Source organism: Spodoptera frugiperda, chromosome 1, assembly GCF_023101765.2.
Source record: "Spodoptera frugiperda isolate SF20-4 chromosome 1, AGI-APGP_CSIRO_Sfru_2.0, whole genome shotgun sequence".
In the NCBI taxonomy this organism is placed as follows: domain Eukaryota; kingdom Metazoa; phylum Arthropoda; class Insecta; order Lepidoptera; family Noctuidae; genus Spodoptera; species Spodoptera frugiperda.
In genome coordinates, this window is record NC_064212.1 from 636,800 (window position 1) to 658,566 (window position 21,767).

General features: G+C 34.6%; 1 protein-coding gene across 2 annotated transcripts; it reads right to left on the minus strand.

Annotated features, from left to right (window-relative positions):
* Positions 1-790: 790 nt before the first annotated feature.
* On the minus strand, positions 791-21,358 carry LOC118273223 (lysosome-associated membrane glycoprotein 2). 2 transcript variants are annotated; one of them, XM_035590082.2, is made up of 6 exons: positions 21,169-21,358; positions 18,628-19,029; positions 6,172-6,396; positions 5,134-5,319; positions 2,708-2,859; positions 791-2,270 (listed from the first exon to the last, which is right to left on the minus strand). In XM_035590082.2, exons 1-5 carry the CDS (start codon positions 21,224-21,226, stop codon positions 2,717-2,719), a joined length of 1,014 nt encoding a protein of 337 aa, XP_035445975.1. In that variant the 5' UTR covers positions 21,227-21,358; the 3' UTR covers positions 791-2,270; positions 2,708-2,716. The 2 variants fall into 2 exon arrangements, with proteins under 2 accessions (XP_035445975.1, XP_035445976.1); XM_035590083.2 differs by having other exon boundaries at positions 2,704-2,859; positions 21,169-21,357.
* Positions 21,359-21,767: the final 409 nt, after the last annotated feature.

Genomic DNA, 21,767 nt, shown 5'->3' on the forward strand with positions numbered 1-21,767 from the left:
GTTATCTTTCATAGCTCTTGTCGCTCAGCGACAAACTAGTGAAGCGAGCACTCGCCGGCAGTGTGAACAGTCAGCGATCAACTATTTGTATATGCATCTCTTTTGTTTACACGGAAAGTATATCTATTGTACGTTTCTTGAGCGAGAAAATAGCCGATAGTTAGTCGTTCACTCGCCGTTGGTGGGACAACTGCCTAAATGTGAACCGAAGTTATTGTTTAAATAAAACTACTGATAAATTAATAGAAGATATTTTACTTCCATAACATTATTATTTATTTAATAAATACTTTAATTCTTTTTTTTATAGTTCCACTAATCTCTACCAGGGACTCCTGTTTTTACTGTTGTTGCTTTATGCTACTCTGGTACTTTTCAAATTCAAATGTCATTCAAGAATCAGTATTATTATTTCTTATCCAGTTTTAAATTATGAATATCGAAGTGTGAAAACTATGTAAGCAAAATATCTTCATTCTATTTCACCAGTGGTAAAATCTAGCGGGTGGACAAAAATTGCTGCACAAAAATGTATTTCCTCGAAATAAATTTTCTAGTTTTAATAATTAGTTGTATTTAATGAGCACTTACGTTCAAGTAATAAGTTGTAATAGTGTTGTAAATAAATAGGGACTTGCTTTAATAGATAAAAGAGCGATGTTTGTCACAAATATAATTTATTAATTAACAAACAAGTGTTCAGTAGGTATAATTGTACATAGTCTTGGTCGTTGTATATAATATACGTATTTATTGTAACAAGCTTTTGAGGAGAAATAAAAGTCGACTGTGGCAATAAAAAACATTTATTTCTTTTTCGAATCGTACATCAATCGGCACGGCTTACGAAAACATGAACATTTTGATACTAAACAGAGGTAATGTTTGTTTTAGTATTTCACATTTTTGTAAGTTGTCTTCGGTCCACTGTGCGGGTGACTTCATACATTAATAATACAATGTTCTGTTAAAATATATAAACGTTGTACAAGTCAACCGTATAGAAGACTCCATCCGGACTCGAACTCCCGACAATACCCTTCGCTCCATCACCTGGCGAGTTACCTGCAGTCTTCAGTTATTTATTATAGCCGACTGCACATAACGTAGCCGCATCACTGGGCAACTCATTGCCATTTCTAAAATTTTATACTCTGGCGATTGTTAAACAAATATCGACTATCTGTGGTCACCAGTATTGCCAGACTCGCATGAAAGGCTGTCTCAAATTTCACGAGATATTTATTGTACTTGGTGACGTGATATAAGTTGGAGCATGGCAACACTGGTGGCCACAGATGTACACAAATTTAGCAATGACATTGTCCAGCTTTAATGTTACACTTAAAATAGTCTGAATACTAAATTCTAATAAAAGAAAGACACTGCATTCATTTTATTATCGACTAACTATACCTAAACGGATTGTTTATATATTTATGGATATTATGGACATTTTGACAATAAATTGACCCCATATACATATAATGTTTAGTTATACGTGCATATAACCGAAATGAAAATAAAATCTTTGGACTAAACAAAGCACATAAAAATATACAAAAGTCTACAAAAAAAAAACGGAGAAATAAAATAATTATTGCGTAATTTCGACAAACAAAAAATACTATTCTATACACACAGTTTTAAAATTACTACTAAATCACATTTTTACAATGTTACTGTATCTATGTTGTTTACTTTTTGAGTTATTTTACGCTATTATGGCCGAAAACAACAATGGCTTAGGAAAATAGAATTTTTGAGAAAAAACACTTAGTACTTAGGTCACACTGTGGTCAGTTCTCGAATGTAACCGTAGAGTACTAAAGTAAGTAAATTGCTAACATACCGGAATCAATTAGACATGGAATAATTGTTTTAATTTTTGAGCAAATTCAACTATACACTATCTGCTCGCTATTTTAATACTAAAGCCAATCAAATACTTGGAACACTATTTACTGGCCAATGTGGAAGATATTGACATGAGATTGAAAGACAAGAAATTAAAGAATTTAATACATAACGATATTCTCACATTGACCCAACGTTAGACAAATCCTTGAATTTATTAAAGTCCAGCTTTAAAGGACGAGTGTGTTAATATTTACCACAGTAACTGAGATACAATACAAATGGAAGGTAAGCAGAGTAGTGGACTTTAGTCACATGTGAGGGTGTGGGTAAATGCGATGCAAACAATGTATAACTGTTTTCTATATTTTCATATATTGACTACTCTCGCCGATTCGCTGAGCGGCTGACATCTGGAAATAAGTAATTGTTTCATCAGAAAAGTCATACAAACAGGAAAAAATGGGACAAGACACTGCAGCTACATGATCTACACTGAAGATGCATAAGAAAATATCATTGTAGAAATAGGGAACTGGCTCTATAATCAAGGAGTCGATCGTTAATCTGGGACCTTAGTACGAGTTTGCTTTACGTTTAATGCTTAATTTGCTTTACGTTTAATGTTTAATTTGAGCCGATGTCGACTATTCCGCCAATGTCTAAAGTTAATTGGAATAGCAAGAGTGAGCAGAATTATGATTCAAGCAACTAAAAATTTAAGTAATATTTTATCAGTAACGTCATTTTGCTTCTAACACAAATGTTATGTTTGAATCCTATTTTAAATATTATCTAAGCTCTAAAACGTTCAGTCTTTTGTCCTGGTAAAAAGTGTGAACTTACAAACCTTTGCAGTCTACATGGAGAGGTATCCGCGGGAGGCGGAGTACCGGCGGCCCACCAGGTAGGCTATCAGCACCACCACCACCAGCCCGCCCAGCGCGCAGCCCACGGCGATGGGCACCGCGTCGGGCACGTCGCCGCCGCCGCAGTCGCGGGCTGTAACATAGCACATTATCTATAAGTACAATCATATAGTATATACATTTCGGGGTCAGTCTTCGTACCATCGATTAAACTAGCTTGAATCACTTTACTCTGTAATCTTTATTTCCTAATAATACTACTTACTATTTATGTCGCAATAGCTATAGTATAGGATCCCGCCATACAAAGTACAATCATCTATACTAATATTATAAAGCTGAAGAGTTTGTTTGTTTGTTTGAACGCGCTAATCTCCGGAACTACTGGTCCGATTTGAATAATTCTTTTTGTGTTGAATAGTGCATTTATCGAGGAAGGCTATAGGCTATAAAACATCACGCTATGATTAATAGGAGCCAAGCAGAGCGGGTGAAACCGCGCGTAAGAAGCTAATATAATATACATTTCGGGGTCAGTCTTCGTACCATCTATTAAACTAGCTTGAATCACTATATATCTACTGAACTGAACTTCTAGCTCTACTCTGTAATCTCTATTTCCTAATAATACTACTTACTATTTATGTCGCAATAGCTAGTTGCTAGTTCATGATTATCGATCCCTGCCGTGGCTTGAATCTGATCGAATTGCCTCGAGGAACGGTTACGTGAGTGAAACTTACAGCACTATCTTTCGCTATCTTTTTTTCACTATTGTAATAATTGTAACTACTCAACGAATTTTAATGAAATTATGTATACAAAGAGGATATGAGCTGACTTGCGTGATAGGATACATTTTATCCCACAGAAACATGAACAAAACCGCTGGCAGAAGCTAGTATTAAATGTTTACGAACTTTTATTCTCAAAAGTCAGTCAATTTGTATGCAGAAATAATGAATAATTCCAAGGCACCAAAGAACAGCGTATAAAACGCAAAATGGTCGGGAGTTGCGCACGCGCTGCCAGATGTTTGATAACGCGGTCGATACTATCGGGAGTGTTCGTGATGCCTGAACGGTAATCTAGTTGTTCGTTGTACCTACTGTGAGCTTATATTTAAAACTAATGAATTATGATATTATTACAATACTAATTTCCAGCTAGCTTAATTCTCAAATCTTCAGGAATTCTATGATAACTGATGGTAACAAGATAAAAATTTAGAGTGATCAAAGATTTTTTTAAACCGTTGCTCCACATTTTTTAACCTGTTGCTCCACATTTTTTAAACCGTTGCTCCACATTAGGATGTTCTCCTGTGTCGTAGGTGCGTTTACATACAAGTTCATATACACATACCACCCATACCCGAAACAACAATATGTGGATTACACAAAAAGTTGCTCCGTGCGGGAATCGAACCCGCTACACGGTACGCGGCAGACGGTTGCCCAGCCACCACACCATCAGCGCAGTCAAACTAGTTCTCTCAACGCAAACACACAAACAATCAATCCTTTCCTCTTTATAATATTGCCATGTAGTACTTTTACAATAAATGCAGATTCCATATTTTCGCATTACATTTCATAAAATACATACACAAATAAAAATCGTTCATTTTGTTTATCATGTTATTGAAATAAATATCCTGTTCCTATGAGTCAACGAAAAAATATTGAATTACATAACATCAATTCCACGAAGAGATGGCAGTGACTAATTTTGTAAAAAAACAAATTGAGAACCTCCTCCTTTTTGGGAAGTCGGTAAAATACTATATTTCAGTGATATAAATGAATGTGCCTATCGAATGCTGAACAGTGACATATATTATTATTAAGGCCAGAGTACCGCGAGAAATTTTCTCATTCACACGGAGAACGTGTAAAAGAAGCCTATTATGGTCATATTGTATTATTATTCACATTGATGAAACGATGCACAGTATCGTGCCATGACTCTTAGTTTTGATACACATTGTTTATATACATTTCGAGGTGCCCTTTTGAAAGTACTACTTTTCCATCCACATATTTTTTATTATACTAATATCTCTATACATAAAAATCAATTGCTGTTCGTTAGTTTCGTTAAAACTCGAAATCGGCTGGTCTGATTTGGCTAATGTAGTTCTTGAATTATTTGTGGAAGTCCAGGGAAGGTTTAAAAGATGAGAACAAAATGTTTGAGACGGTACGAAGTTTGCCGGGTCAGCTAGTAATGTATAAAGCTGAAGAGTTTGTTTATTTAACCGGAACTACTAGTCCGATTTAAATAATTCTATTTGTGTTGAATATTGCATCTATTAAAGAAGGCTATAGGCAACAAGAAGGCCAGTGCTCTAATATAATATGATTATAATAATCTTTATAATATGATTATGTGTTTTCCTACTCACCAGCACTGAATCCACTGCCAGCGGTAGTACGGTAGGCTTCTTCTTGCAGACGAGAGAGGGTGAGCACTCCCACAGCGCTGGGCGACTCGGAGGTCAAGTTCAGCTGGGTGGCAGACTTGCAGCGGTACGAGGTAGCCAGTGGGGTGACCCATTCAGGTCCGTGGTACAGCTCCATCGGGTCCTTTGCTGAAATTGAAATTTTAAATCATTATATATTTATATATTTCGCTTGGAAATAGATTGTATTTCAAAGTAGATAATATTGACATGACATATGTATAAAATCGTGTCTATAATTCCCTAAAAGATATATTTTTTGACAAGGGAAAAATCTAAGTACAAATTATTTAATTGAAACAAAATTTTATAGTAATTACTCCATTTTGCGTATTTAACGGATCGTATTGTCATCTGCGTAAATAATTTAATTATATAAATAAATACAAGTATGTGTCGATAAACTCAAGTTCAGGGGTCAATTGAGGTCAACTAGTGTACGCTACGCAGAGCGATCCAAGTCGACGTTTGTAATTTATTGCAGACGTTGTACACGCTTTATTTACATAGCCAATACATATAATTAGCTAAAATAAACAACACATTTTATGAAACAAGTATTTCACACTCAATATTCTCCGAAAACAATACTGTGTTCTGATCAAAATTTATATCTATGAATAGTTTATAAATTGATCCAAATTTTTCCTGAAATGTAGGAAAGAATAACGGTCAAAAAGTAGTACGATGATAGTAAAAGAATAGTAAAGAAAAAAGAAGATACATTGTCCTGACCCCAATTAAGTTACTTAGGACAAAACCGTGTGACTGAGATGATGTGTGTATGACTGAGGCTACCGGAGACCCAATGCAATCCATTCCCTAAAAGCTAAAGATAACCCAAGTAAACCCACTTGTAATTCGTCTGGTGTTGTGAATGCCGGCGCCAGCGCTGATTGCTTACATCAGCTAACCCGTCTGCTAGTTTACCACCTATAGCTACCATACAAAACTTGGCGTAAACTGCAAACAAATACTCACATCCATTGACGAAGTTGTCAGGAGTGAGGGTGAAGTTCAGGCTCTTCAGGCCGTAGTTCTTGGTGGTGGCATTCTTGTTGTACACGAGGGTCATGGTGTTGTTCGTCTCGCTGTCGTCGTTGGTCTTCCAGGTGATCTGGATCCATTGGTCGGGGTCTGAACAGCTGCCGTTGAGGACCGACGCGTTCGCGGGCACGTTGAGCCTCACGTACGATAGAGACGTTGCTGTGGAGAAAGGAAAGGTTGGTTAAAATCATTTTTGGAAAATAGTGAAGTGAAGTTTGAGGGACAACATTTAAAATTGTTTATGTTTACATACATACATACATACATTGTTTCTTAATTGGTACAAATAAACTGTTTTTATTTCTTTCCTTCTTTTGAGTCTATATGTCGCTTCGTCTTTGTAACATAACCTAATTCAGCTTAAGTTAAATTTCTGTTAGCCTTACAGACGATTCGTTTGACAGTCAACTAACAAAATATTACCTTAACTTACTGAAAAAAATAAGAAGTTCTGATTATCAGAATACTGTTAAAGGTAAAAGGATTATTTCAATTTCATAATTATTACATTATTTTTTCTAGTAATAGGTTCATAATATTCCCATAAACTTTGATGCAGTATTATATTTAAATAATCAGACAACTTCCTATAGATAATTAGAATGAATACCTACAACACGAGTAATTAAATACATTCAACCAGTATGTGGCCGTGAGTCATGGGTGATTTCACAATATTTTTTTACCAGACCACATGTTGTACAAAAAAAGTTGATAAACTTCTTTTATATACAAATCAAAACGGGCAATGGTTTTCTTTTTTACGAGGTAAAAGATACATTATGTGACAGCATCTATGTAATATGTATAATATTTATTTTAATGTAATGAGTTTCCATGAATTTTTAATTGTTGAACTGTTTTGGCTGAATTGAGAGGATGAAAAGAGTTCAGCATGGAGAGAGGCAATAGTTTTAAAAAATAGTATTAAGTTACTTGTTAACATGTAAATGTCAATAACATATACAAACATACTGCCATATGTACAGTAAGTTATAATTTAACCGTCCTTAACAACTGAGCTATTAAATTCATAAAACTAATCCCAAATCCGACCAGCAGTTTCAGAGAACAAGACACAAACAACTCCAACTTAAATCACATTCGTTACCAATTTAATTAATTTCCTAATTATTCCCAGACTAAAAATATGTAGGACAAACTTAACACCTATTAACAAAGACTTAAAGGTACATTTTAATTGCGAAAAGGAGAGAAAAAAGGCAATTCTGAGTATGCATAGTGCATCAGAAACTGGTATAAGCCCTAACCTTCGCGTGTCTGCCCCACCACGCCACCGTGCGCACGGCAAGTAAATAAAACTATTGTTGTTCGTTCGTGTGACCTCTGCCTCGATTGCCGATACTGTATAAAAAAAACCTTTGTGTTCTCTATGACTGTACGGTGACAGTTATTGACAATATCGGATATTGTTCGGCGATATGAAAGTAGGTTATATTTGCTAGACTATAGTATTATTTTACTTAGTTGGTTTATTTAAGCAAATTAATATTTGAATATTTTAAATTCAAATTCAAATTCAAATTCATTTATTTCTGCGAATATGGGTACATACATATAGATCTTATATTATTTAACAAAAGGAGCATTGACCATATCCTACCATAAGGCTTGCAAAATTAGATACACAAGAAATAGATACAAAGCAATTTTAGATAGAAGCTACGGTATTATGTTATAATTTATCTTCTAAAAATTCACTTACGCTATAATACGCCTTTGACAATAACAATGTTTTAACTTTCCTCTTAAACATGTTGATCTGTGGGGTTTCGAGAACTGATCTTGGCAGATGGTTATAGATCCGAGGTGCCATGCAAAAAATACTTTTATTGAGTCGCGCTGTTTTATTTTGCGGTATACTTATATAACAGTTATGTCTTTTACTTTTTAACTTGCTAAAATAGTGCATGTTTTTCCTTACAAACATTACAACTTCAAGTAGGTATATACACGGTAACGTAAGGATACTATATTTTATAAAAAATGGTTTGCAACTATCCGTCTGCGTTATTTTCGCTATGGCTCGAACACACTTTTTCTGAGCTCTAAATACATTTTCGTTATCAGTAGAATTGCCCCAAAAAATAACACAATACCTTAAAAGAGATGCAACATGACCATGATACGCAGTAAGAAGAGCTGAGATGCTGACCGTTCGTCTAAGCATAAACAATGCATATGAATAAGTGTTTAGTTTGGTGCAAAGTGTTTCAAGATGTTGTTTATAATTTAAAAGTTTTTTAAAGTAGTTAGTTACCTATATATTAAATGGAAATTAGCTAAACAACATTAATAAATAATGTAGGTATTCTCGTAGGACTTTTTATACATACAAAGAACTCTTATAGATCTTAAATCAATGAGTCATTTATGTAACGAACAAATTGTTTAAACTTTTTTACAATTTATCACCACGCCTTTTATCCCCGAAGGAGTAGGCAAGAGGTGCACATTACGGCATGTAATGCCGTTATACAATGTACATTTCTGTTATAAGTCCCGTGTAATAGGGGGTGAACCTATTGTCATATACTGAGATTTACACATTTCCAGATTCAGTGTTACCACTGAGAAATTTTCGAAGAAACCGAAATAAGCCCAGTAATACTTCGCCCGACCCGGGAATCGAACCCGAAACCCGTTGTCCGGTATTTGCATTTGTGACCACTCGACCAACGAGGCAGTCCAAATTGTTTACACAATAAGACCGATATTTAAAAAGAATACTTAGACAATACAATTCTAAGTAAGTAAGCTACAGATTACGAAACGCAAATAAGTCTTAATAACTTAATATCTATAATATTGCATAACAAAGGCGTTGTAATATTTCAGAGTGCAATTTCAAAATGGATGCACTTCTGCAATCGTTATGAAACTATGTCCAGCTCTTACAGTTTTAAATAAATACAATATAAATCACTTTCATTTCACTTTACTTTAGCTATTTTTATTTTAACATCATCAGCCTATAAGTGGCCACTGCTGACCAAAGGCCTCTTTTCACACGGAGGATTGGGCATTAATCACCACGCTAGCTCAATGTAGGTTGGCGATTTCAAACTTATAAGTAATTAGAAATTATAAGGCCAGGTTTCCTGACGATGTTTTACTTCACCTTTGGTAGTGGTGTTTAAATAATCTTAGTACAAATGAATCGGAAAAATGTCACATTGGTACTTGCCGTTGGTAGGTTTCGAATATTATTATATTTTTATTTATGCGGTGATTAAAAACGACAGTGGCGACACGCTAGACGAACTAAAAATTTTAAAGTAAATAGATTTTAGCTTATTTTTTTTTTAATTAATAAGATAGACAAGACATTTTTTCAGTACTTTGGCTGACTTAATATGACTAGAAAAACCTAAAAAATTCAGAGTGCAATGTATACATACTAATAATTATCTATACAGAATAAAGGTCATAATGACATTGAAGAACTATTATTGAAATTTGAATTTAACCCCAACACAATTACGAATTAATTTCCATTACTCATAAGTATGACGTCAAGTTGGACATAACCTACAGGGTGCTTACGTAAGAGTGGCGACCATCTCTTGCGCATCAGTGCACTGAGCCGAACCGTATAGGGCTTCAGGCTACAGTATATAAAAGAAGCTATATTCAAGCTGTTATGACACTTGTGTATATGGTTATAGGAGTAAAATTGCTGTGTCGGTCGCGTTAGATGAGAAGAGGTCAGGTGGAATACTTAGCATAATTAGGAGTCTAGAATTGTTTTGAGTTTTTAGCCTAGGACTAATTTATTTAATGTACCATTAATTAAATACTGGATTTGTGGTGCCTTTTGAACTACGGATACCAATAAGAAATCTCTCCATCTAGCTGAAGATCCGATTATTCGGAGAAATGAATTACAAAACTGTCATCGACATCAGCGTTGAGGTCGTAGTCATCTCAGACACAATTGAGGAGAAGGAAAAACGGATCTACTGCAACCTCCTTTACAAGGAAATAACTGATTTATTTAGTCACGTAATAAATAATCTGTTAATCATATGACAAAAAATATCTATATAGTAGTATAAAAGACCTTTTTTGTAAAATTCTGAGTAACAGACATTGCAAAATTGAAATTAATCGCGGTAAGGAAAGAATCTTGAGTATGACTAGCCTATTATTAAAATTATAGCTACAAACATTTCCTTAAATTTTCTTACTAATGAAATAAAATATTTAAAAGTTATACTTTCGAAAATACAATAGAATTGTAATTCCACTAAATATGAGTCAGCAGCCGTCAACAGTGGATTGAAAGTTCACGGAACTAAGCATATTGGTGCTGTTACTGCGAATTTTGACATCGAAAAAACCCAATAAAGACTACAAAATCCGGGAGGATCGAAGTGCAGATATTATATTCAACAGTCGTGCTTCGAACCAGTGGCACGACAAAGACTAGCGGAACCAAAATATTTAGAAACTGTGCACAAGCGAGATAGCCTAGTTTTTTAAACAAAGCCTTGTTTTTTTTTCTTTTTCATCTAGAACGGTGTTACTGTGACCAATGCAGTGATATAATGTGCTCATTTTACTCCATTTTTATAGTTATGTAGCTGTGAGTCAGTTGTTGCGGAAATATTTGCAATTAGTTTCTCAGTAGTTTTAAGAGTGTTGTTATTGCATTTCTATTAATTCTGTGTCTATACTAAATAATAAACAGGTTAGAATAATTTGGTTGCTTGTACTCTATGCTTTTGTTGTTGAAATTGCATCCTGATTAATTTGTGGTCCATGATGAGGATGCGAATTTAAGAGATCCTTTAATAGGGACCTTTTTATGGTTAAAGTACAACATTAAAATGTACATCATACCAAAGACTACTACTTGTATAAAATGATGTCAAATCAATACTAAGACCAACTAGTTTCTATGCAACAGTAACACTTGGCATACATCGGTTCACTGTACGACATGGCAACTGCTCAAGCGCATGCACTTAGCACCACGCATGCGCCGGCGACACAGTTTACAAACCCGCGACTCGCACGCAGAAGTCTTACATAAACACATAACATCCTTTTATTCCTCGAAGGTTTTGGCAGAGGTGCACATTATTAAATGTAACAACTACCTTTTCAACTGTCCTGTGCTGTGAGCCAAAGGCCATTTAGCGCATGTCCACCGAGAGACCAGAAAAGAAAACTATACGGATTGAAATAAATTTTGACAAATGTCATATAACTTCCATACATTGAATTTTCTACTTTCTCGGTAGACAAGCGCTTAAATGGCATTTGGCTAAAGGCACACATAATACCTATGTAATATTTTTAGAATACAAGCACAATTTCAGATTCTATTGTCTATTAAATAGCTTTATTTACTGTTGGCAATTTACGCAAAGTGATAAAAGCAGCAATAATACTAATGCTAACTGGTGCCTAAAATGAACGTGAACTTTACAGAACCTACTAGAAAATATTTAATAATATTCGAAATTCTTTATTATTTCCCAGATTCCAAGAATTTTCGCCAAGTTATTGAGACGTGCCACATTTTTATACGATATACCATAGTCCGATACTTATGTTGAATTCCTAATCTAGCAATGTTTATTAATATCTCAATAATCATATCTATAAACACAAAGCAGATTGATTCATACGTAACAAATCACATATCACGGTTTCATTATCTATGTGTACTTAAATTCTAATTTACAGAAGTTCTAACATTCTACTGCTCAAGCCAAATAACAATACAGAATAATGTTATGCTTCGATACCATAGTCTACTAGACGAATTATTCTGTCATACGCACTTCCTTTAAACATATATCATCATACCCTTTGTCCCCGTAGGGGTAGGTAGAGGTGCATATTATGGCACGTAATGCTACTGTACAATGTACACACACTTTTCACAATTTATGTTGTAATAGGTGTTGAGCCTATTGCCATATACCGGACACATTTCCAGATTCCGACTACTGAGAAATTTTCGAAGTTCCGAAAAAGCCAATACTTCTCAATCAGCAATAATTATCAAAACGATACAGTCATTTAGGAGTTATGCGCGAACATACATTTCGGTGACTAATAATTTTATTAAAATTTTTAACGGATTACTTTCTAGTGAACTTTCTGCATTCCCTACATTATGAGACATATGTACAGTTGTTCCAAAGAGTACCGTAATGACTCATGTCACGGCTGAATCAGCGAGCGAGCGGTAATGTCGCCGACGTTTGTAAACACATCATTATTCACAAAAACTTTAAGAAAATTGAAGAGCATACACTTTGTTGTGATATACATAAGGACATAAGATAGATAGGAAATGATAAGCAGTCAGTTTTGGGCATAAACATCGATTTTTCATATCAGAGAGAATTAGCCTCTATAACAGATTACGTTTTATTACCAGAAACAAATACAATAGAGATAACGTATCTAGATGAGTAGATGTGTAACGATCGATGGTAAAATGTTAGAAAGCGCAAATCTCGAAAACGGCTGATCCAAATTGGATAAATCTTTTTTTTAAGATGATGCATTGCCGTTTTTGTTGTAAAAAGGCCTTTGAGAACTGACAATTTGATATGTACCGTAAGACCAAATGATAAAAAAAATTAAAATATCAACAGATAAGTAAGAAAAGACTGCCCCGTTGGTCGAGTGGTCGCAAGTGCGACTGTCGGTCGGGCAAAGTATTACTGGGATATTTTCGGTTTCAGGTTTTGGAAAAATATCTCAGTAGTAGCACAGAGTCTGGAATTGTGCCCAGTATATAGTAATAGGCTCACCCCTATTACATTGGACTTATAACAACACGAATGGTGAAAAGTGGGTGTACATTGTATAGCGGCATTAGTGCCGTAATGTGCACCTCTGCCTAATCCTTCGGGGATAAAAGGCGCAACGTTACATAAGTAAAAATATAGCACCCAACGAAAGCTGGGACGAACAGCTAATATAATAATACTATAGGAAATGATAAACAGCTCAAACATGATATCTTCAAGATTCCACTAAGTACATATCACACACATAGGACGTGCCCGATAAGGCGGTAGCAAGCACGTTGTGATAGCTTGCAGAAGTCTATATTATTATACTTGAAACATATTTAATAACTGACATTTAATTCAATGTTACCTTTATTTATAGGTTTTATGGTTTACATGACACTTTACAGCTTTATGTTATGTTTTTTTTAATCTTATTTTTTATTAAGGATTCTTTCCGAGTTAGAAAATGACAGCCCCATTAATATAAAATTCAATTCAATATTTTATTTGTTAGTCTAGATTTAAAGTTACTTTGTCGCATTAGTTAGTGTTAAGACAAATAATAAATAAATGACTCACTAACATAATTATTACTCATATTATTAAATAGCAGTTAAAGCTGCATCTGCGCGGCTCAGAAACAGTCATAACAATATAATCCATGACATAAAAACATTACCTACGTTGCTACCTCGTCTACCTCTATTTTATACAGAAGTAAGATAATATTTTTATGCAACACAAAGACATTGAGTCACGCTAGCTTTCATGTAAAAACTTAGGTAGACAGCACATCAATGTATACTAAACATCTTCAACATACTATCGACTCTATCACATAACAGTAAAGTTGAAATTTATAAAACGTTGATTAGAGCAGGTTGAAACCAATGGACAGAAAGCACATCAATGTATACTAAACATCTTCAATATACTATCGACTCAAAACACAAAACAGTAAAGTTGAAAATCAATAAAACTGATGAGAGCAGGTTGATGTGCCAATGGATGAAATCACTTGAGAAAAACTAATTTTCTCATGGGATTGTATTAAGTCTTTTACACATTATTTACAAATTAACTCTTCTAGAAACAAACAATCCAACCAAATATGAAAAGCAAGGGAAGGAGTCATGTTCTTAAAACACAAGGTGTCACGTAGCTAAGAATCACTTAGTTAAGAGATAACTTAGGACTGGTTGGTGAAAACAGCCATCATTGTAATAGGTGCAAGCCTTTTGACATTTCAAAATTATTTTATTTACTTATTCATTTTATTTTCAGTCATAGTCATCCCACTGAAGGGCAAAGGCCTCCCTACTCTCCTTCCACTCATCTCTTTGTAGAGCTTACTGTGGCCAATCCTTTTCAAAATTAATGATTTAAAGTCCGTATTAGAGAATTGAACTTAAATAACCATTTTATAGTTGTTATTGTATCAATTGGTTATAAATAGCATATAAAATTACAATATAACATTACATATAGGTATGTTTAATATGAAACAACAAAGCGCCATTGACAGATATCATTGAGCGAATGCAAGGGGCGTAGGCGATGCGTCACGGCTTATCATCATTTGTACTTGATATTGGATTCATTTATTTATTTATACATACATAACATACTCCTTTTTTTGCCACAAAACACATTTTTAACTTATTTTTGCAGTATTTTGAGTTTATTTCGGTGTACTAAAATCTATACTAATTTTATAAAGCTGAAGAGTTTGTTTGATTGTTTGTTTGTTTGAACGCGCTAATCTCCGGAACTACTGGTCCGATTTGAATAATTCTTTTTGTGTTGGATTGTCAATTTATCGAGCAAGGCTTTAGGCTATAAAACATCACGCTATGACCCGAGGCCAGAAGGAGCCGAGCAGAGCGGGTGAAACCGCGAGAAAGTAGCTAGTATAATATAAGAATACAACTTAAATAAAACCTAAGGTTTCAGCTGGAGTATAAGTATGGGGTTGACTTATCCATGTGTTCAAAAAAACTTTACCAACAGAGTTAAGGGTATTTTTCCACCAGAGACTGCTAAGCAGATCTGAATAAAACTGAACACGGAGATGGATTATAGTCTCAGTCTCAAAATTTCAATAAGGCACCGTTTATACCGGTCTCTTGGGCAAAACCGCTGATAGAAGACACGAAGTTAGTATTTAAATACAATCACCACCGGAATTATTTATTTCGCCTGAACATGGAAGTAAATTACCTAGTATTATTAGTATGGAACATTTTGAAATACAATGTGTGTGTTATCTGTCCACGGCCTGGTCAGGCGAGAGTGAACTTATTTAATTAAAGGCCATACTCATTACAATAAAATAACCACTATCGGATTTGTGAAAACAATATCATTAATGATTAAACATTTTGCTCATTACTAGTGCATTATTTGTAAATATGGAAATAACTATGTAGTGCTTCGTTCACCCAACAGCTCAACGAGAGGTCTAATTTAAGCCTAACGAAAATAAAATGCGTTTTTTAAAGAAAAAAAAAATGTTATATATAAAGAGACGGTTCATCACGCTTGCATTCACCGTCACTCCAAAAGCAACCTTGATCTTAAGAAAACAAAGTTTCTTTTTACATTTTTAACAAAAGCTGAACAATAAAAGATTTATTTACTCCTTGGCTGTGTGACAAACAATTAACAGCCTAATTTACAGGGCTTAGAAAGCTGAACTTTGCATGTTTCCTCCTTAGGGAGTGTAGGGGGCACTATACTAAGGCACTAAGGTGCACTAAGGAACGAGCGCCTAGCTTCACTGACAGACAGACTGACGGACAAATTAATTTGACGTTTCAAAAGTGCCTTATTTAGGATTAATTGAAATAAATGCTTTGACTTGACTTGAAGGGAATGGAAGGGAAGAATTTGCGAAATTCCTACGAGAAAATATGTGAAAAGACGACATAACCTACCAGTTAGTTTAACCCAGTATCGTACCGACGACCCTGAGCAAGTGAGCACGCCAGGCGGGGTCGCGATGCACCGCCCATGGTACCAATTACAATGACCCCCACTCCCCCTTAACACTGCGAAACGATGATTGCACCCGGAAATATCCGCTGGGTTTAAGGTCGAAAGTATCAAACAAAGAAATATTTTATCACGAATTTCGCGTTAATGAAGTATCGACTTTAAATGGATAAGAAATAAAGATTACTTTTACAGATTCTTCGAAAGATTCTGACCAAGAAAAAATGTTGCTTAGTTTACGTTTAAAAACAAATATTCATTGACTACAAAAAAATAAATATCGTGAGACATAATAAATTAACTAAAAATCACGACGTCGCCGCGTCTGCGCACGCCGCTCATGATAAAGAGTCCCTCTGTGACTCGAAACTAGTAGAGCTTTTCTCCGTGATTTTACGTAAATTTTAGTTAACAAAAAATAGTTTCCTATAACATTTCCTGCAAGGAAGACCAGATAATGTTTAAGAAAAGTCATTTATTCATACCATATTAAAATTTAACAACAACGCGAGATAATGAAAGCAGCAATAAAAGAGCTACTTCATATTTCTATTATCATTTATATGACGCCTTTTTTTTTTTTTTTTTTTTTTTTTTTTTTTTTTTTTTTTTTTGAGGGGGGAAAATCATCCAATGACTTCTCCCGCCTTGGGCAAGGCGAAAGGGAGTGTCAGACTCTTACTGACTAAAAACCACCCCGTTCCTTCTCCTGCTTTTCGACCCGAAGCCCCGGTAAACCCGAAGCCCCGGTAAACCCGAAGCCCCGGTAATTATATGACGCCTTATCTTATTATCAGATAAATTAAATTACGAAGAGAAGTAGCAGTAGACAGTCCCTGAGACCGGCCTTCAATGTCGCGATGGCATTCCTGGCTTGTCGCCATTTTATCTTCATATAGGATTTACAAATGCCACGGAAAATGAGTAAATGTTCACTATAAAATACTCTTTTAAGGAACTGGCAAACGGAACTATACCCTTAGTACGAGTTTATTTTACGTTTAATGTAATCGAAACGAGATCACGTTCGGCACTCTGATTGGCCGGTACGAATAGAGTATAGACCAACCAATCAGAGCGCCGAACGCGCTCTCATTTCGATCAAGCAAACTGGTACTAAGGGTACTGATGGTCACTTAACGATAAGGGATACCCATAAAACCAAATTATCACAAAATTGGCCGGCTCCAATAAACCAACCAATCAGAGCGCTAATCGCACTTTTGTTTTGATTAATTAAAATGTAAAGCAAACTCGTACTAACAGTACTAAACTCTTAAATATTAAAAAAAATACTAAGTTCAGTAAAACAAGCAACTATTGGCTACAGAAAGTATTTAGGTTTATTTAGGACTGTAGGGAAGCACTAAAAGAGGGACTCTTTTCAAACACTGCAGAGACAAGGTCGTAGTTAAAAATTGGCGAATTTATTTCTAGAATGCCGAGCCAGCTAGGCGTCACAGTAAGGTTATATTTGGCAAACAGCCTCAAGTTATTCGATATTTTACAAATTAGTCGCGCTGCCGAGGTCAGGCCCGATCGAAATACATTATGTGAACACGTTACTACTGATTTTCAGTATCCTCTTGGCAATACAAAGATTTTATTTTGAACTTAAGATAACCTTAGCAATATGATTTGTAAATCTGGTTACTATAATACATTTTGCGATTTGTATTAAACGATTCATGTATAATAAACTATTTATATTAATAAGTAACCTCAGTATAATGTTAAATTCAAATGTTTAATTGCTAATTAGCCACTTTCTCCGTCTCTTATATCGTGGCAGAATTGCGTGGTCGTCATCGACACGAAATATTATAAACACGTTACTTGATAACATGTGTGACGTCACAAAGACAATGTTTCCCTTTATCCACTTATAGAACTACTACGAAGATTGTATGTGTACATAATAACATACACACGTACAATATAATCAATCTTTATAAAATGATTAGACAAAATCGCGCGTAACTCAAGAACGGCTGCACCAAATCGGATAATAATCGTATTTTAAAGTAAAGTCAATATTTATAAAACGAAACTGATACCAATAGTGACATATCAGGAAAAATAAAAAGGAGGTAGTTTTTCAACCTCTGTGACATAAACATTTTACCTGTGCCACTAAAATAAGTCTAAAATTAAAGATGATGCTAAGGACGGCTGTGTAAGAAAATAAGGTTCTTCATTAAAAGTACTAAAACACAAGATTTTATGCGAACAGGAAAACAATTCCAGATTATATCTAGAATCTATCTAATCAGAGTGCATGATTCATCTCTACTAATGTAATAAAATGAGTTTGTTTTGTTTATTTGACTATGCTTATCTATGGAACTACCTTTTGTATTAAATCCTATCTTGTCTAACATAATGATACATAGATACATAATAACTGTATAATTTAAGTTTCATCACAAAGATCGCTCATCACTCAATGTTACAGAAAAGCCTTCTTATTTAAAAACAAGAGTTATGAAATCACCCACAAAAAGCGTTAACAAAGAAAAATCCATGGCCTCAATGAATACAAAAAGAATAGAAAAAATCCTTCACACAGCTTAGAAAATTTCTCTGTCAATAATAAAGCACTTTCACTCACCATTCTCCACTAACTTGGTGTATGTGACATTCAGTTGGGCTGCGAATTGGGCCACAATGCATGTCTGATTGGCCTTTTCATCAGTGAAGGACCATGTGCCTTGGTCGGGGGCGGGGAGAGGAGCAGGGGTAGGGGCAGGAGTGGGCGCTGGGGCGGGTGTGGGTGCGGGGGTAGGCGCAGGAGTAGGCGCAGGAGTAGGAGCAGGGGTAGGAGCTGGAGTAGGAGCTGGAGTAGGAGCTGGTGTGGGTGCTGGCGTTGGTGCCGGTGTCGGGGCTGGTGTGGTCGGCGCTGCCGTCGACGAGCTCGGCGCAGGCACTCGTGTTGTTTCAGGCAACGTTTCAGGAACTTCTGGTTTAGGATCTACATGCTGGGTAACTGGCTTTTCTGTTGTAAAACCGTAACCTGCGGAAAAAAAAAATCGTGTTAAAAATGTTACACAATATAGTTATGATATTTTTATCAAGTTGTGGTTAATATATTGCAATGAAGATGTTATGTTTTAACATGGAGTGTAGGGGCTGGCAGGGGTAACAAGCAGCGGCGTATTTAAAAAATTAAAATGCTCTACAAAATAAACCCTCAATGTTTCGGGACCAATAGATGTAGTTACTACCTACAGTTCATTGACACCAACATCTGTTTGTCAAAACACTGGACACAGATATGGTATATCATACATACCTACATTGTTATTGATTATTATATTAAGTACTGTACAGACATCTACCTTCTAATTCTAATATAGCTTTTATTTCTATTCTATTACCAACTTTATTAGCATAGAAATAAGGTTAAAAACTAAATAAATTGGTTACATTAAGATAATTTGATGTGTGAAGTTCACATTATTCTAGACACTGTAGTCTTCATGAGGTTATACATCATTTTGACATATAAGATTTAATATGAAATAATAATATATCAGGAAAGTGTAAATATCATAGCAAGGTCACTTCATCTTACAAATTAGGCAAACAATAGTTGTGATGGTAGGACAGGGAGGTATTATTATGATATGGTTAGGAAAGTATTCATAAAAGCTAAACAATATATTCAAATGCTAAAGTAATGTACCTAATGCAAGGCTGGTAAAGCTTTGACGAAAAAATGAAATTAGCTGAAGAGTTTGTTTGTTTTAACATGCTAATCGTAGAAACTACTGGTCCAATTTGAAAAACTCTTTTTGTATTGGATAGTCCATTTATCATGGAAGGAGACTACAATCAAAAGGAACCAAGCAACACGGGTGAAACTGCACAGAGATACCTAGTGTACAGAAAATTTGCTGATAAAAATACAGACTACTTTGAAAACAGATTCTAATAAGACTATTCGATTTCTAGATGGCTATTAGTTATATTTGAAAGGCGAGTCATTTGAGGAATAGAAAGATTTGAATCACTGCAGATGCACAAACACATATTAATGTAAAAAGAACTTAGATTATACCTACCTTTACACAGAAAAAAAGATTCCAAAACAAGAAATAATCTTTTTACATTACAATCTAGTTTTAGTGACATTCAGGTACACTTGGGAGCAAAGAAAAACAGCCACTAGCTTCTTTTCTTTATAAATATTTTCTAATACAAGTATTATTTTAATTGGTAACATATGTCATGTGAAAGGCTATTTAATTGCCCTTAAAATTAGACTACTTAGTTGTAAAACCAATAATTATCTTTAAAGTTATAATAGGGTTCTTTAAAATGAAAAAAAAAACACTAGTTGTTTGATGTTTCTTTGCTCCAAAATGTAGTTAAGGAGAAAAAAAAACTGTGATGATAGGGTAGACTCACATAATCTAAAGTTATGATTAATTTATGAACTGCAAATATTGTCCATTACCCTCTAATAAGACTATAATGTATTAACTATTGCTAGGTACCTACAAAAATAAACTATCATGCTATTGAAAGTCTATTACAATGTAACCTTCAAATTACTAGGTTTTATTTTCTTTTATTAAGAACAATGTTTAGTCTGTGCATTTATTGAAACAAAACAAATTTTAGGTCAGCTTATTTTAATGTTTTATCATTGTAGGTGACACTGATTTTAGTCATTTACTCAAGTACAAAGGGTTTTAGTTATATTTTTTTCCTGAGAAGGTCATCTATTGGCACGAAATGACTCGAACATTATTAATTGCGCAGGTAAACAACAATTTCGTGATACCCTTCGTATTATAAACGGACATTATACAGGCATTTAGGTACTGTAACTAAAAGATAAAATTAAACAGATAATACTTCCAAAATGTCTATTCCTCGTACCGTGATTACTAATATGTAACTGTGCTTATAGGATCAAAGAATTAGCTAGAAAACGTCTTAATAATTTCATAGATGTGGGTACATTTTTCTAGAAACTCGCATCACTACGGGGGCATAAAAATCATCTCTTTTTACTGCTAATTGCGCAAATAACGCTCAATCATCGACAACAAAGCGCTTGAACCGTACAATCGGCCCCTACACAGCGATAAAAAGCAACAAAGAATGTATTGCAACATAAATAGTTTTACGGAACGCTACTTACCATTCTGCAAACAACTGCATAGTACTGCTAATAAAAAACAAAACCTAAGACGAGACATCTTGAATATATTGCGACGCACTGTTTTAGATAACTGTGCACCAAACTATATCACAATTAAAAATGCGGTGCAAATAGGTGATTCGACGATAATCCGGTTAGAAACGTCCACGGATACGGAATGTCAAAACTAAGACAGCTGAGTTGTGTTGCCAGATCTATTTAAAAAAACTACTATTTTTTCTAATATGGTAATCTTCATTTTAATAAAAGCATTTTTAGTTATGGTAATTTAATACAATTAACTTTTTAATTTTAATTAACTTTTTAATTTCAAACTCGAAATTATGAATGAAAAGTACATAATTACGAAAAATTAAAAAATATGGGTGCCCTACTTTTCGATTTACTTTTATATAACATAATAATACATGCATGTTAAAAATATGAAATGTTGTCAATTCTTGGGACTGCCACAGTTTTTGTGTACCTAAACCATGTGCAGAGATGCATAAGAGAATGATAAAGTTTAATAAACTAACCTCCTTCGCTAATATGTACTACAGTTTGTTTTATGCTTTACACTCAATAGTTGTTCTAGT

Excerpts from the sequence above, each read along its gene's own strand:
- LOC118273223 (XM_035590082.2), bottom strand. The coding sequence starts at position 21,226 with ATGTCTCGTCTTAGGTTTTGTTTTTTATTAGCAGTACTATGCAGTTGT. Across the intron at positions 19,030-21,168 it reads ATGCAGTTGTTTGCAGAATG|GTTACGGTTTTACAACAGAA; the intron begins GTAAGTAGCGTT and ends TTTTTTCCGCAG. Across the intron at positions 5,320-6,171 it reads TGACAACTTCGTCAATGGAT|CAAAGGACCCGATGGAGCTG; the intron begins GTGAGTATTTGT and ends TTTCAATTTCAG.